We start from the raw sequence: 15,400 nt of genomic DNA on the forward strand, positions 1-15,400 counted from the left end.
CCATCCACACTAAATCACCCCTGGGATGCCCAGATTGATGGGGGGGTGGGGTGGTATAACGAATTGGGATCAATGTGGGGTATCAGAGATGTTTTGCAAGAACACAGCCAATTCAGCGCAAAGTGCCCACGGTTGGAGCTCGCCACTCTTAGATGCGAGCCCCCCAGCTTTGAAGGACGTTTAAAGGGCCGGCATACCCGTGGCTTCTGGCCAGACAGTCACCCACAAAAAGCCAGCGGGCAGTACCGAGTCAGGGGCTGTGTTTCTCATCCGGAGCCTGGAGAACGTGGGGCGGGGGGAGTGTGTGCTGGGTCTGGGAGCGGGATCGGGGGGGATGCAGTCAGTCGGAGCCCTCGCCCTTTTACCCGGGTGCGTGCAGAGAGCAGTGAGGGATTGTGGGACTTCAGCCTTACTGTACTTCTCCTCTTTGCACCTCTGCAGAATGGCTAAGCTCCTCTGATGCACAGGGTGCTGCAGAAAGCTAAAACTATCCACACTTTTCAAAACTGCACATGGAGCAGCATCATCATGCCCTTTGGAAAGCAAAAAAAGAAATAAACAACAGAGAAACAAAATAAGAAAAACGAGAGAGAGAGAGAGAGAGAGAGAGAGAGGAGAGAGAGATTATACAGAGAGGAACAACAGAGCATTCTATAAGGGAAATATGTGTAAGGCATACAGGAAACAGTTATGTTCACCTATTACACTGCCGGCCTGGCTTAAACCTACCCATTCATTACAGTTCACCTGACATTATGCCTGACTGATCGTGCTCTGATTTCACCAGACAGTTTGTCTTGCCTCTGCTCATTCGTCTGACACACCTGTGGCCTGTGCTATGAAGCAGGGTTACTGGCTTATCGGGACTTAAGGTACCACAGTTTAAATGGACTTCATATACGTTCACTTACATTTTGCCCAGGCTACCTTAAATCCGACAAGTTACCCCGATACGCAAGTAACCCCACTTCGCAGTACAGGCCACTGCTCATTTTGGCCAAGCGAATCATCACACCAGCATAGTTTTCACATTTAAAAAACGCCTCACATGTGAACATGAATGCATCTGTGACACGTGCTATTCTGTACAATACAAACATCTGCTTTTAAAACATACATTCCAGCAATGACCTTTGGACGGCTAGAGACAGATGGATGTTTTGCCATCTCTGCAGCTACATTCAGAGGCCCAGACGCCACACAGGGCAGACGAGAGGCCGAAACGACCCGATGCTTTGGGGAGCTCAAGGAGAAGAGACAACATGCGGCTACAAAGGCCCCCGAAGAAGCTGTCGTCTGCTGGGGAGGGGCATCTTTAGGAGGCTTACAGAAGTTCTGCGGGATTTTGAGGCAGGCAAGTGGAGTCAGCGGAGCGGAGCGGAGCGGCTCGTCTCGACAGCCGCCGAGACTGGGTCCGAACACACAGCCGTGTACAGATAGGCTTATGCACACGCACACACACAGACAACACACTCGCTGCGGTGCTGTGGACAGCTCATGTCAAAGCGTGAAGTGAATCACATCCAAAGAAAGAACAATCTGATTGGAAGGAGAATTAGGCAAACTGGTATTGTATGGTGGGAATAATCCTTCTACTGGTTTTGCAAAGGACATTTTCTCCTGAATGCGTCCTGTATATAAACTTCCATGTGTATAAAAAGCCCTCTATTCGGTTGCGATGCTGCTTTTTGTTTCAATCGCTGGCTCAGTGGCACAGTGGCTCAGTGGCTGGGGAACCACATATGGTGGTGATCATATCCTTGAAGAGAGCATTTTGCTGCAGCACTAAGACAGTAAGTAAGTAAGCTGAATGAAATACAAGTACAAAGTATCATCAGGCAGCATGTCGGTCTGTGAAAAGTGGGCAGAGGGTGTGGATCTATAGGGAGAAAAGCAAATGATATTGTCTTTGTTCAGTCAGGCACCATGCACACGGACAGCACATGGCGCTGCCCTTAAACCTCTCCATGTAGCAGCGCTAGCCTTTCCGAAAGAACGTAGCTGCGAAGAGCCTAGGCGCCCGGACAGGGCCGCGGGACAGGGCCGCCCGGACAGGGCCGCCCGGACAGGGCCGCGGGACAGGGCCGCCCGGACAGGGCCGCGGGACAGGGCCGCCCGGACAGGGCCGTGGGAGCAGATTAAACAACGCAGAGCTCAGGAGTCAGTCAATGCTGTACGCAGTCAAAAAAAAAAGATTTAAGTTTGAGTTTCGCTGGCTGCTCAGTAACAAAGCCAACACCCCCCCCACCCCCCCACCCCCCCAAAGGTGTGTGGGCGCTCGGCAACACTCACCAGGCTTCTTCCCCGTGAACCTGCGGCCCGCCTCCCGGAAGGCTACCACAGCACGGAAGTAGGCGCGCAGCACGGCCCAGCGGAACGTGGCTACTGGGTCAATACCCATGAGGCCACAGATGAAGGCATTTCTGCTGCTCTTCAGCAGGGCCACAATGTCAGGCCGCATGTGGTCTGTGTTCTTCTCCCTGAAGTCCTGTGGGCAATGCGGAGTGAAAGCATAAAGAGGGCGTAAGGAGGGCCTGGGGGCGCAAGGAGGGCGCGGGGGGCGCAAGGAGGGCGCGGGGGGCGTAAGGAGGGCGCGGGGGGCGTAAGGAGGGCGCGGGGGGCGCAAGGAGGGCGCGGGGGGCGTAAGGAGGGCGCGGGGGACGTAAGGAGGGCGCGGGGGGCGTAAAATACCATCAGGCCTTTCCATCAAAGACTCACTATTTGGCATGAGAAATGCTTTATTTATTAAGGCTGCCCTGAATCTGTAAACACACATATAAAAAAAATCCTAAAACGACAGTTATGCTTCAGTCCACAGAACTGCAATCATAATCAAAGGATTACAGTAAATGTCACTAAGTACATTTCGCCCAACCCTGTTTTTTTAAATAATTTTTGGATAATTTGCTTATTGGAACATGGCAGCGATGTGGAAAAAAGCAAAAGAGGTGAGTAATAACTGAGGAATTAACAGGCTATTAAAATAAATGATGTGGTATTTATGAAACTGAGGAGAGACAAAACAGAGTGGTGGCACGCGAACACAAGCGTGAAAGACGGCAGAAGCCAGGCGGGCAGATAACCAGGCCACATGGCCTGTAGGGGGCGCCAAAGCTTCCCTGCACTCCGCTCGGTGGCATCGCAGACGCCCTGCACGCACCTTCACGCCATACTTGACCTTCCCAGCATAGTGCCTGATGATGAAAGCGGGCTCCATGACAGCCGGGAACTCGATGTAGCTGTTGCCCTCATGCTGCCTCTTGAATTTGTCCAGCAGGGTCTGATTGGTGGCCTGGGGGAAGCTGGGGGGGGGGGAGGGGTCAGGCAGGTATCAGGTTACAGACCCACTGTGGTCGTTACTCATGAGGAGAGCTGTACAAAGCCCAGAGGCGTGTTTACGATGTCTGACGCCATACTGCTCATTCTCCCCGCTCTATGCTGGAATGTCGCCACACGTTACCGGGCCTGAGACCCAACCAGCTTCCTATTCCGCTTTAAAGGCCGTGTGCCTGAATTACAGAGCAATTAATAAGCCTATACATCACCTTTTATGTGCAGAAATAAATGTCACTAAAGTATACAGAGCCTTTCTGACCTTTTTCTTCATGCAAACAGCCCAGACAACAGGTTATTGGACCCAGACGCGTCTTGAGAGCCCCGAAACTTTAACACCAAATAAAGGTTTTAAAAGTGCATAAGAACACTCTTCAAAACGCATGTCTTTAGCAACCTGAGCTCAACTGTGCTCAAATCTATTTGCAAAAATACATTAACAAGGGAGCCACTGAATTGTTAGGTGTTTGGGAAATATTTAAAGTCGCAAAGGAAGGATGTTCTCTTTTGGTGAACAGCCTGTTAAAGGACACATTTGCCAATCTGTCATATAATCAGAGTAAGCCGAGGCAGCCATGCTCATTCCTGCCTCAAGGGGGCCCCCAAGTTAGCCAAGGTCAACCAGTACAAGTGCAGAAGACTTAATTACCATGACGCCCAGGGGGACGCCCAGGGAAGGGGGCTGACGTGGGGGATGCCCAGGGAAGGGGGCTGACGTGGGGGATGCCCAGGGGGACGCCCAGGGAAGGGGGCTGAATTGGGGGACGCCCAGGGGGACACCCAGGGAAGGAGGCTGACGTGGGGGACGCCCAGGGAAGGGGGCTGACGTGGGGGACGCCCAGGGAAGGGGGCTGACGTGGGGGACGCCCAGGGAAGGGGGCTGACGTGGGGGACGCCCAGGGAAGGGGGCTGACGTGGGGGACGCCCAGGGAAGGGGGCTGACGTGGGGGATGCCCAGGGGGACGCCCAGGGAAGGGGGCTGACGTGGGGGATGCCCAGGGAAGGGGGCTGACGTGGGGGACGCCCAGGGAAGGGGGCTGACGTGGGGGACGCCCAGGGAAGGGGGCTGACGTGGGGGACGCCCAGGGAAGGGGGCTGACGTGGGGGACGCCCAGGGAAGGGGGCTGACGTGGGGGACGCCCAGGGAAGGGGGCTGACGTGGGGGACGCCCAGGGAAGGGGGCTGACGTGGGGGACGCCCAGGGAAGGGGGCTGACGTGGGGGACGCCCAGGGAAGCTTCTGCACACTCACTTGCTCTCTTCATCCAGCAGGTGGAACAAGGCCGTGGGCTTCTTGCTGATGAGGCTGATGCAGCCCGTGTTGTCGATGTAGTCGATGTGGTGCCAGGCGATGCCCTCGGACCGGTACTCCTCCTGCAGGGGACAGAGAGGATGACACCTGTCTGCAGGAACGCCCATGTGCCCGCATCTCCCGTGCCCTTTGCACTGGGGGAGACAGCCACTGTGGGTGATGTAAGCCTTCTAAGGATGCCCTCTACGGTCCAAGGGCCCATTAGCATGTGACATCACAGCCCACTACTGCGGGTCGCCTCCTTCCCCAGGCGCCATGTATTACTGGATTCATACCAAAACAACATCTGAAGAGCAAAACACTGCCAAGTGTGGAACAATCCACTCAGTTTCCAGTGGCTATTTTATCCTTTAAAGGTGGGGGATGCAGAGAATACAAACCTCAGTAACATACCAGTGAGACGATTTCTCCCCTTCCTGCTCTTTTCAACAGAAGTAAAAATCCATCTGGAACAACTAGATAATGTTACTATTTTTTATCTCACTTCCCCCACACAGAGATTAGTATGGAAGCCTCGCTGGTACACAGATCCTAGAAGAAGCTAATAAGGTTTCCATGTCAGTCCCACCCAGAGACTGGAATGAAAACAGTAATCAGGCACGGCGACCCGCCTGCGACCCAGTGCCGACTGGGGTGCCATAACAGCCCGCTTACAAATGGGCTCTAAAAATACCCGAAGCTGGCACTCAGGCCAGGGAAACGCCTTTTGCTACATGCACAAAGCAGGGGCTCCGCCTTTAGTCAACTTGCCACGCTCTGGGGGCCTCGGACACTGCTGGCTCTCCACACTGCACGCGGGATGTGAGAGGACGCGCGCCACACGCTGGCTCTCCACACTGCACGCGGGATGTGAGAGGACGTGCGCCACACGCTGGCTCTCCACACTGCACGCGGGATGTGAGAGGACGCGCGCCACACGCTAGCTCTCCACACTGCACGCGGGATGTGAGAGGACGCGCGCCACACTCTGGCTCTCCACACTGCACGCGGGATGTGAGAGGACGCGCGCCACACGCTGGCTCTCCACACTGCACGCGGGATGTGAGAGGACGCGCGCCTCACGCTGGCTCTCCACACTGCACGCGGGATGTGAGAGGACGCGCGCCACACGCTGGCTCTCCACACTGCACGCGGGATGTGAGAGGACGCGCGCCACACGCTGGCTCTCCACACTGCACGCGGGATGTGAGAGGACGCGCGCCACACGCTGGCTCTCCACACTGCACGCGGGATGTGAGAGGACGCGCGCCACACGCTGGCTCTCCCCACTGCACGCGGGATGTGAGAGGACGCGCGCCACACGCTGGCTCTCCACACTGCACGCGGGACGTGAGAGGACGCGCGCCACACGCTGGCTCTCCACACTGCACGCGGGACGTGAGAGGACGTGTGCCACACACTGGCTCTCCACACTGCACGCGGGATGTGAGAGGGCATGCATCACACGCTTGCACGCCACACGCTGGCTCTCCACACTGCACGCGGGACGTGAGAGGACGTGTGCCACACGCTGGCTCTCCACACTGCACCGCGGGACGTGAGAGGACGCGCGCCACACGCTGGCTCTCCACACTGCACGCGGGATGTGAGAGGGCACGCGTCACACGCTTGCTCTCCACACTGCATGCGGGATGTGAGAGGGCATGCGTCACACGCTTGCTCTCCACACTGCACGTGGGACGTGAAAGGGCGCCATGGGATGTGAAACTCGCTGAGAAATACCCACTGTAGCACTTGCAGAGCATTCTGATTGACAGTCCACTGGCCGAAAACTGAAAAGCAGCAGGAGGTTACATGGAAGGGAGGACACACAGGATCCAGAAGGATGCCTCTAGGGTTCGCTAGCCCAACAATATCAGCAGAACTGAAGAAATTAGGGACGCCTGCTCTTTCCTCAAAAGATACACATAATCGAATCAGATAAATTCAGGGTCCATCAGTACAGATGCTGAGAGATGAGAAGACAGGCTAAAGGGGGTTCTGAGGCCTGACATAATGGAGTCATGGTCTGTGCATGCGAAGGAGAACAAACACAAAAAATATTTCTGTGTGCAAAGCGACCATAGGCGGCAGGCATGCTGAGCAAGCGTGTTAAGAACTGCAGTGCTGCTGAGCTTCCAAAGCTCATCGGTATCCTGTGTGGATCTGGAACGATGCAACACACTGATGACATGCAGCCAACTCTAGATGGCTGCGGGAAAAGCGTGGGGTGGCTGAGGCCGAGGAAACATGGCTGAGCTCAGGGTGTGTGTGGGCCAGCATGACACATACTTTCCAGTGTTGAAATGGATCGCTGGCCACGAGGGGTCTGATCTTTGCTCCTCCAGTGAAAGCTCACAGGGAAAGCGCAGAAGGCGTACTCCATGCTGCCCCTCGAGCAGAGCCCGAGTCAGGAGGAGGTTAAGGCCGCTGTTACGGGCATGTCAGCTTGTCCCTGAAGTCTAGTGGTAGTGTTTTTGCAAACATTGTAAAACATCACGGAATTTGCTCATCAGAAAAATGCTCTTTTTGATAAATGGTGTGCTGCCATAAATTGCACACTTTTGAACAACCGAAGGAATCACATTTATAAATGTTCTGGAATCACATTTATTTCTATTAAGTGTGAAACAGAAGACTGAGATTGTACCCATGCTAAAGTTTCCTGGATAATTCAGTACTTCAGAAAGCAGCGTTGTGGTGATGGGACCCACTGCAGGGCTGGGTATGCAGGTGTACAGGGAGACAGCCGAGTGGCCAATGCTCAATTCATGCTAATTAACGCCAATTAACACTAATTAATGCTAAATGGAGAGAGCGTGTACTGGCCTGAAACGTGACATATACTGCTGAGTACTGCTCTCAGCTTTATAGTGATAGGGATTCACTGCTGCATACAATGTCAATAAGACCAAAACGCCGCAAACGGAGCCGGCGGGACCGGCAGTGACCGGCAGTGACCAGCAGTGATCGGCAGTGACCGGCAGTGACGCCGGGCATCTCATCTGCAAGCAGCCGCCTCTCCTTCAGGAAGCAGCCATCTGGCTGAGGGCACAAATGAACTCCAGTAACCGCCTAAAAGCAAATGAAAGAATTTACAGCAATACCGTAGATGGCTGGGCAGAGCGTGGGGGTGTAACCGCAAAAGGAAAGCCAGTGTACAAAGAGGCGGGGCTGCATTTACGAGCGGCGGGCGGCACACAGGGCAGGCATGTGGGCCGCCACGGGGTCCCGCCCACTGACACCGGCACATCATGCCTAGGATGGACACAGTCCCATTGCAGAACCGAAAGTAACGGGAGGCAGTAGCCTAGGGACCGTCTGATAAATGTCAGATTTCCCCCTGATGCTGACATAACAAAACCCACGCATCATAATTCTGCAAAATCCAGGCTTAGGGTATGGTGATGATGTGTGCCATTACTGAAACATTACCATCATGCTGTGAAAGAATGGAGCGAGCTTGCAATGGCAGAAGTGCTTCTCTGTGCCCATGGAAACCCACACAGATCAGTATCGGCAATTCGGTAATTACGGCATCACACCTTAGAAGTAACCAAAACAGACACTGTCCTAAGGGAACGAGCCCCGGAGCATGCTCAGAAGGAGCATCTTACAGGGAGCACTGCTGGGTCCCTGAAAGGAAGCTCTCAGCTCCAGGACGGTGACCAAAAGGCGAGCGACGTTCCAACACACTGCCACGTGCGACATGGCCACTCCAGCAAGCGCACGTTTGAAAACATACAAGGCATTTAGTAACTGGGTAACTGCCAGGCTGGGATAATCAGACACGCGAGATGAGCTTCACTCCGCCGATCGGCGGCTGGCGTGCTGATCGAGCCGCGGTGCCTCCCTCCTCCTGCACGAGGGCTTCCGTATATCAGGATGACTGGACGCTATGGTAATGAAATCAAAGGGAAAATAAAGGGCGTAGGTGTGCTGACAGCTGCTGACTGTAAATCACGCTCCCATGAGTTCAGTCGTGTACCAGCGCCAGTGGGGGATCCGTAAGAGTACAGCATGTGCGACACAAGGGGGATCCTGACACAGAGAGTCTGCTGTGGGGGGGGGAGGCGACAGCAGCACGCAGCCCGGCCTGCAGTGCTGCTATGAAGCAGCCCTTCCCAGCCCCACACTGTCACTCAGCATGGCAACACAGAACTTCAAATACCTGGTGCTGCGTTTTCCACAGACACCATCTTTCAGGACAACGGGACCAGAGAGCTTTCCAAGAGCAAAGCAAACGCCCTCCAGACAGGAGAACAGCCCCATCTTCAAGAGATCTCTAGCAAAAGCCATGATGATAATGATTTCAGATGGTGGATTTGATCATCACAAAGCCTGCTGCTACAGAACTGTACTACATGGCTGCTATGTCAGTCTTCACAGTTCTTAGAGTTCTTAAGGAGCACAGAAGAGTCATTTCCTAGAGAAACTACTTCAACAAGCCAGTGCACCGTCTGCAGATCTGGAATGACAAGGTCACACATCATGCAGTTACCCTTTGCACTATGTTCATTTTTAATCCCAGCGTAAGCCTGTACGATTCTCCCAGAAGGTGTCATAGAGCCAATAATGGCACAGTAGCTTGAGGGTCAAGGAAGCGCCAGACACAAATGGATTCTCCAGACGTCTCAATTCTCATCAAATCTAATCATTCAGAAATTCAAGCATCAAGACCCTCATCCTGCAGCCACAGGTCTCCAGCCGACACAGGGGGACGTCCTGCCCCTGGCCCCCAGGGCGGAGCCTGCTCCAGCCGACACAGGGGGACGTCCTGCCCCTGGCCCCCAGGGCGGAGCCTGCTCCAGCCGACACAGGGGGACGTCCTGCCCCTGGCCCCCAGGGCGGAGCCTGCTCCAGCCGACACAGGGGGACGTCCTGCCCCTGGCCCCCAGGGCGGAGCCTGCTCCAGCCGTCACAGGGGGACGTCTTGCCCCTGGCCCCCAGGGCGGAGCCTGCTCCAGCCGACACAGGGGGACGTCCTGCCCCTGGCCCCCAGGGCGGAGCCTGCTCCAGCCGACACAGGGGGACGTCCTGCCCCTGGCCCCCAGGGCGGAGCCTGCTCTGCTTTACCCTCCCAGCACCCGTCTGGAATCTGTAGCACCCACTGCAGGCAAAGGCATGCATGTCACATGTGATATGATTCACGGCACTGGGAAGAGGACACAGCATAGTTCATCACCCTCATGCATTTTCTTCTTTGTTGACCAGAATTTAAAATAAATCGTAAACCTTTCATTTCTGCTTCCAGCTTTTCTGGGAATGTAGCTCACCAACGGTAAGTTAACCTGATAGTGGAAGTGTCCAACTGGACATAGCAGGCTGCAGTCCATGCGTGCGGACACCACCAATGGTGAATGGCAAGAGCGCTCGTTCCGGCGGCAGACAGCGAGATCGCTCACCTGCTCCAGCTTGAAAGTGTGCTGGTTGAAGTAGTGCTGGAGTCTCTCGTTGGCGAAGTTGATGCAGAACTGCTCAAAGCTGTTGCTCTCGTAGTCTTCAAAGCCAAAAATGTCCAACACACCAATGGACAGGATCTTAGAGGGAAGGATGTAGGGAGTAAATTAGAAGAGACAGAAAAAACAGAACATTTGGAACGTGCAGGGGCACGGAGGAAGGGTAACAGCACTGGGGAAAGACAGACCAGCAAGTACGCTCCGCCAACTCCCGGACCAGCGAGTACGCTCCGCCAACTCCCGGACCAGCGAGTACGCTCCGCCAACTCCCAGACCAGCGAGTACGCTCCGCCAACTCCCAGACCAGCGAGTACGCTCCGCCAACTCCCAGACCAGCGAGTACGCTCCGCCAATTCCCAGACCAGCGAGTACGTTCCGCCAATTCCCAGAGGGCCATAACCCCAATTAGCACCCTAAATGCAGCAATGCATGCTGGAGCATGACAGAGTCCCCGGAAAGGGTTGTTACAGCCTCACCATGGGCTGTGGGCGTCAGAGCGACTGACAGAGCTGAATGCTTTCAAATCTGTGTCACAGAAGACTAGAGGCAGGTAGATGCTGAGTCACAGAAAGCGCATTTCAGACATCATTCCTGACTTCTCCCCAGGCATGCGGCTTCTGTCCAGCTGCACAGCATGCACCTCTGCGCCCTCTGTAGTACCATCCATATTTCATGACATTCGTAATGGCTCTGGTGCCTCTTCTGTGACCATGTCTGGAGGATCACATGTGGTCCCTTGAGCAAGGTCCTTAAGCCCAAAAACCACTTCAGGAGTCACTGCTCTGATCCCAAGCTTCTCTCTCACCCGAATGGCCGCATGTCCCATGGGAAATGGGAAAATAAAGAAATCCAGTACACCTCATACTTACACAAATGGTAAATAAAAGTATCAGGGTCATGAGGAGGAGTAGCCCCTCGTAGTGTCCTCCTAAGGGGGCCCCAGCTCAGTGCCATATATCACACCCCTGCTCCGCCACTTGGAATACCACAGGCATTTATGGCCCAGAAAATAAAGCACTGTTCATGTGGATTTCCCAGAATGCCCCTGCAGAAATACCACATCTGGGAGAACACTTCCTGGTTCTGGTGGGGGGTTAGAACAGGTTGTTAAGGTGAGAGCTCCACCTAGATGCGAGGTCACCCTCCCTTTCCCCAAACCAGTCCTGCAGTCCAAAGCAAAACCCTGCCTCATGAGCTCACCTCGGCACTCTCCTCCAGGTCCTTGTTGTTGAGCAGGGCGTGGTTGATCCGGAACACGATCCAGTCAAACAGGGCACTGTAAAGGGATTTGGCCATCGAGTCTCGCACGGTGCCAGCCTGAGAACAACAAGGGCAACATGTTAGTGGAGGCCAACTGAACCTCACCTTTTCATCTGGGCTGCCGTCGGTGCGACACCCCCTACTGTCCATGGAAAATTAAGACTTTTTCCAACTGTGATGGATCAGAGAGACAAGCAACAGCTGGGCACAGGTCTAGGTGCAAATACCCAAAGATTTCCCAAAATGTTTCCTTTTACACAGAGTGCACACATAAGAAGCACCACAGTGACACACACACACGCCTTAAAATTTCAGAGCCGTCCAAACCACATAGGAGCCACATGGCTCCTGCTGGGACTGTGGGCTGTGTACTGCGGGCGGACACGCCATCACATCATCAGCCGGACGGATTGACGGGACAAACGGGACAGACCAGCCAGGCGTCTCAGCTGTTCCCCAGAAATAATACTAAACCGATATAAATAATGGGGGATAAAAGGAGCATTATGGACCAAGAGCTCAGTCAACAAAGATAAGAGGTACGTGTCTTAAACGGAACCCGAAACTGCGTAGGTCAGACACCATAAAACCTGAACGCTGCTGAGCTTCATGGCACTTCAGCCATTTTCTCATTAGGGGGCGTCTTATTTTGGCAAAACAGTGGCAGGCCTGAAGGGGGTGGCGGGGAAATCACAGAAATGACATCACCTTCATCCTTTCGCGTCTAACGGTGCAAAAGTGCCTGAGGTCTGTCTTTTATTTGCGTATTACGGGCTGACATGACACCACTGCACATCATGAATACACGTGGAAACGAAACAGACCCAACCAAAAATCAGGGAACATTCCTGTGATACATATATGCACACACATAGCTTTCAGTGCCGGTTTGAAGCCCGTCTCTCAGGATGAACATTCCAGATCAGTGGCGCATGCTTCAGGGGGATCGCCAGCAGTTGAGGCCGGAGGTGCTGGGAGTGGAAAGCCGACGGCAGAACACAGCGGGCCAGAGATTTGGAGGAAGAAGCCCGGGGCGCAATCATGATCATGAGAACAGGTTGGGCAACTTCAGCAACCATAAATCACTGATAAGCTACTTATTAGTCAACCGGCCTGGCATACAAACACGCCGACACGCTCCAGCAGAGGGCCATGTAGCCGGGACACAATCTAATGGAGGAACAGCAGAGTTTTACAAGGCTGAGAATGTGGCTCCTTTTCGGAGGAGTAAGCTTGGCAGGCTCAGGTCAGACCTCACCAAAATGACAACATCACTACCAAGTGACTGAAGATCGCAGCGAGAGGCACACAGGCGCATTCCACTCCCATTCATTCTCCCCCCCAGCCTTTCCATGTTTACTGAACCCCTCCCATCGCAGGAAATCAGCGTGAATCGTTCCATGCCAGACGTTCTGGCGATTCAAGACTCGCACGGCGATACGGACAAGCACAGCCTGTTGTGGCCTATCAGGCGGGCCGCTGTATGCCCATGTGACTAAAGAAAAGGGAAGATTGTGAAACAATCTGCCAGAGAGAGATTACAGTCATATATCAGTGAATGAGCGGCACTCAGCATCAGATCACATAGACGTGCATCACCGCTCCCATCAGGATTACTTATGTAAGCCCCAGCTGACCTACGCTTAGGTTACTTATAGTACTCAGTGAGTGTCCTGCTGAAGGCCATGACTTGCCCTTCACTTTAGGCTTGGCCACCGTTATGGTAATTTGAGGTAAAAAAAAAAAAAGATTTCATGATATCGGAATATCGTTGCTCTGGAAAATGCTGGCAAAATACCATATTACCGCGGTATAATGTCTGGATGGTATAAATATTACATAACCCAAAGTCTACTTCCCTTCCCATCCTTATGAAAAGGTCAGATTCTGATTTTTACTTTTTCTCCTCCATAATAAATGACTGCTTCATTCCTCTAACATACAAAGGTGCTAACACACTAACACATCAAGCGTTTGTTACTAACAGGACAGGGTAAACAGCCAAGGGACATATCAGCTTACACCATTTTTTCCCACCCGTCTCAGTAGCAAAAAATCTTGTCAGAACCAGCACATTCTCATTCCAGCTATTCACCTGATGCGTCCCTGGCACAAACGACCATGGAGCGAATGATCTCAGCGACGCGAGGCACCTACAGCTTGCGGAGCAACAAGTGCTACACACAGCTTTCCGAGAGACACAGCTGCGACTCAGGAATCATATTTTGCAAACTGGGGTGTGTGTCCTTGTGTCACAATACAGGATGGTCAACAGACTGTGCTGCAGCGTACCAGAAAAAATCGTCACCCCCCCACAGGAGCGATCCCACGTTTTAAGAGGTGTCTCCCCATCCACGACTCATTGGCAGGGCTCACAGAGGGTCCCTGAGGGCCATGCAGACATGAGGCATGACACAGCAGTGCGGGAAGGCCTCAGCTCCCCAAACGCCCCGATTCCGGCCCTGTGGGTGTCTGAGGTGAAGGACGAGCAGTACCTCAGCCAGCTTGTAGGGCACGATCAGCCTCTCGCCCACCGTCACGGTCTTCCGAGTGGTCAGGGCCTCAAACAGCATCTCTTCTTTAACCTGTCAAGCAGAGACCTTGGTGAATTCATGAGAGAGGATGAGCTGCAGTCACAAGCCCCAAGCTCTGCACCCTGTGCTTGGACTAGATGGCATGTTCTTCAAAGCCACCTTCGCAGTGAGAGGGGTCGCGTTCCTTGCTGTGCTGAGCAAACGCCCTGCTGACAATCCAGAGGTGAAGAATAGCAGTTACTCTGTGATTCTTGGGCTCAGACTTTAACCCCGTAGATTGTTTAGTTATGTCTATGGCTTCTGGCCGTGAGAAAGACGTGTTCTCGGTTACTGACGCTGCCCCATGGCCCAGGCAGCTCGCGTTGCAAACATCTGCTAGCTGAGGGAAATGCGTCATGAAGAAGGTCACCATCAGCAACCGCAGACTCGAGGACACGGGTGACACGAGAGAGTGGGACGCTACAGCGAATGAGCAACAGAGACAGGAGAGGAGCCATTCTGATACCTAATGGCAGGATGTGACCCAGCAAACGTGAACATGGATACTGTATCTCCCCTGAGACTCTGACGCGGCTTTAAGTGGGTCATGGCACATGAAAAACAAAGCTATATACTTGGAGTTGACCCAAATAAAGGTTCTTTTACCGAGAACAGAATTAACTGGTTTCCACTCGATGCCAGTGATGCTCCCTGACACAAATGCTGGCCATGTAATAGTGCTTCACATCCCCAGAAAGGATTTGTGCAACTTGACATTTAACTGCGATTGACACTTATACAAAACCACCCCCCCAAAACAGGCAGGCGATCGGAATTCCAGCGATAACGGGCCATGATGGTGACTGGACACCGTGTCCTCAAGGTGACAAAAGTTACAGATGGCCTTCCGCCTTTCGGGAAGCCTCCACTGTTACATCCTTGACAGCTTTGGGAAGCAAAATTGTCGCAATTATTTTACAAACTATTATCTCCCATCAAGGAAACATTTTCATGGGTGTAAACAGAGCAGCTGCATTTGATTCTTATGGTGCCAACAGGCAACACCCAGTCTGCAGAGGGCACAGAGGGCACAGCACATACTGAGGTGAGCACCAGCCAGGTCCTGGTAGCACATGGGAGGATCCGGCTTCAGATTACAACATTAAACTATTTGGTTTGGAGTTGGCAACAGGATGTAATTCGAATCAAAATCATTCCTTCTGAAAAACTTGTTTTGAACAACCGAGAAAGAATTAAGCTCAAATCAAAGCTGACTATATTAGCAGCACAAACTCACCCATAGCTCAATTTTTTCAAGTCTTTGACTCACACAAAAAATTTATTCCACATAATTAAAGAAAACAGGGTTGTCTGTCCCATGTGCCAAAGTGTGATCCTATCATTTGCTGACCTACTGTGGCTAATTTAATTAGCAGATCAGCTGGAACAAAGAGAAACGGGCTAATTACAGTGATGAAGTGGTGAGGTGAGCTGCAGGGAGCCTGAACCCCAAACCAATAGTGCGTACCGGCACCCAAACACTAA

At 53.2% G+C, this 15,400-nt stretch overlaps 1 protein-coding gene across 8 annotated transcripts in view; it reads right to left on the bottom strand.

Annotated features, from left to right (window-relative positions):
* Window positions 1-15,400, bottom strand: part of myo9aa (myosin IXAa) — a 111,794-nt gene that overhangs the window by 28,220 nt on the left and 68,174 nt on the right. For all 8 annotated transcript variants that reach the window (XM_049030214.1, XM_049030209.1, XM_049030213.1 and 5 more), the window contains 7 exons: window positions 13,838-13,927; window positions 11,283-11,399; window positions 10,029-10,163; window positions 4,585-4,706; window positions 3,161-3,302; window positions 2,293-2,488; window positions 414-533 (listed from right to left, as the gene is read on the bottom strand). In XM_049030214.1, the coding sequence (XP_048886171.1) occupies window positions 414-533; window positions 2,293-2,488; window positions 3,161-3,302; window positions 4,585-4,706; window positions 10,029-10,163; window positions 11,283-11,399; window positions 13,838-13,927 (922 nt within the window). The remainder of the gene's footprint in view (window positions 1-413; window positions 534-2,292; window positions 2,489-3,160; window positions 3,303-4,584; window positions 4,707-10,028; window positions 10,164-11,282; window positions 11,400-13,837; window positions 13,928-15,400) is intronic.

This window comes from Brienomyrus brachyistius, chromosome 11, assembly GCF_023856365.1.
Source record: "Brienomyrus brachyistius isolate T26 chromosome 11, BBRACH_0.4, whole genome shotgun sequence".
Lineage (NCBI taxonomy): Eukaryota > Metazoa > Chordata > Actinopteri > Osteoglossiformes > Mormyridae > Brienomyrus > Brienomyrus brachyistius.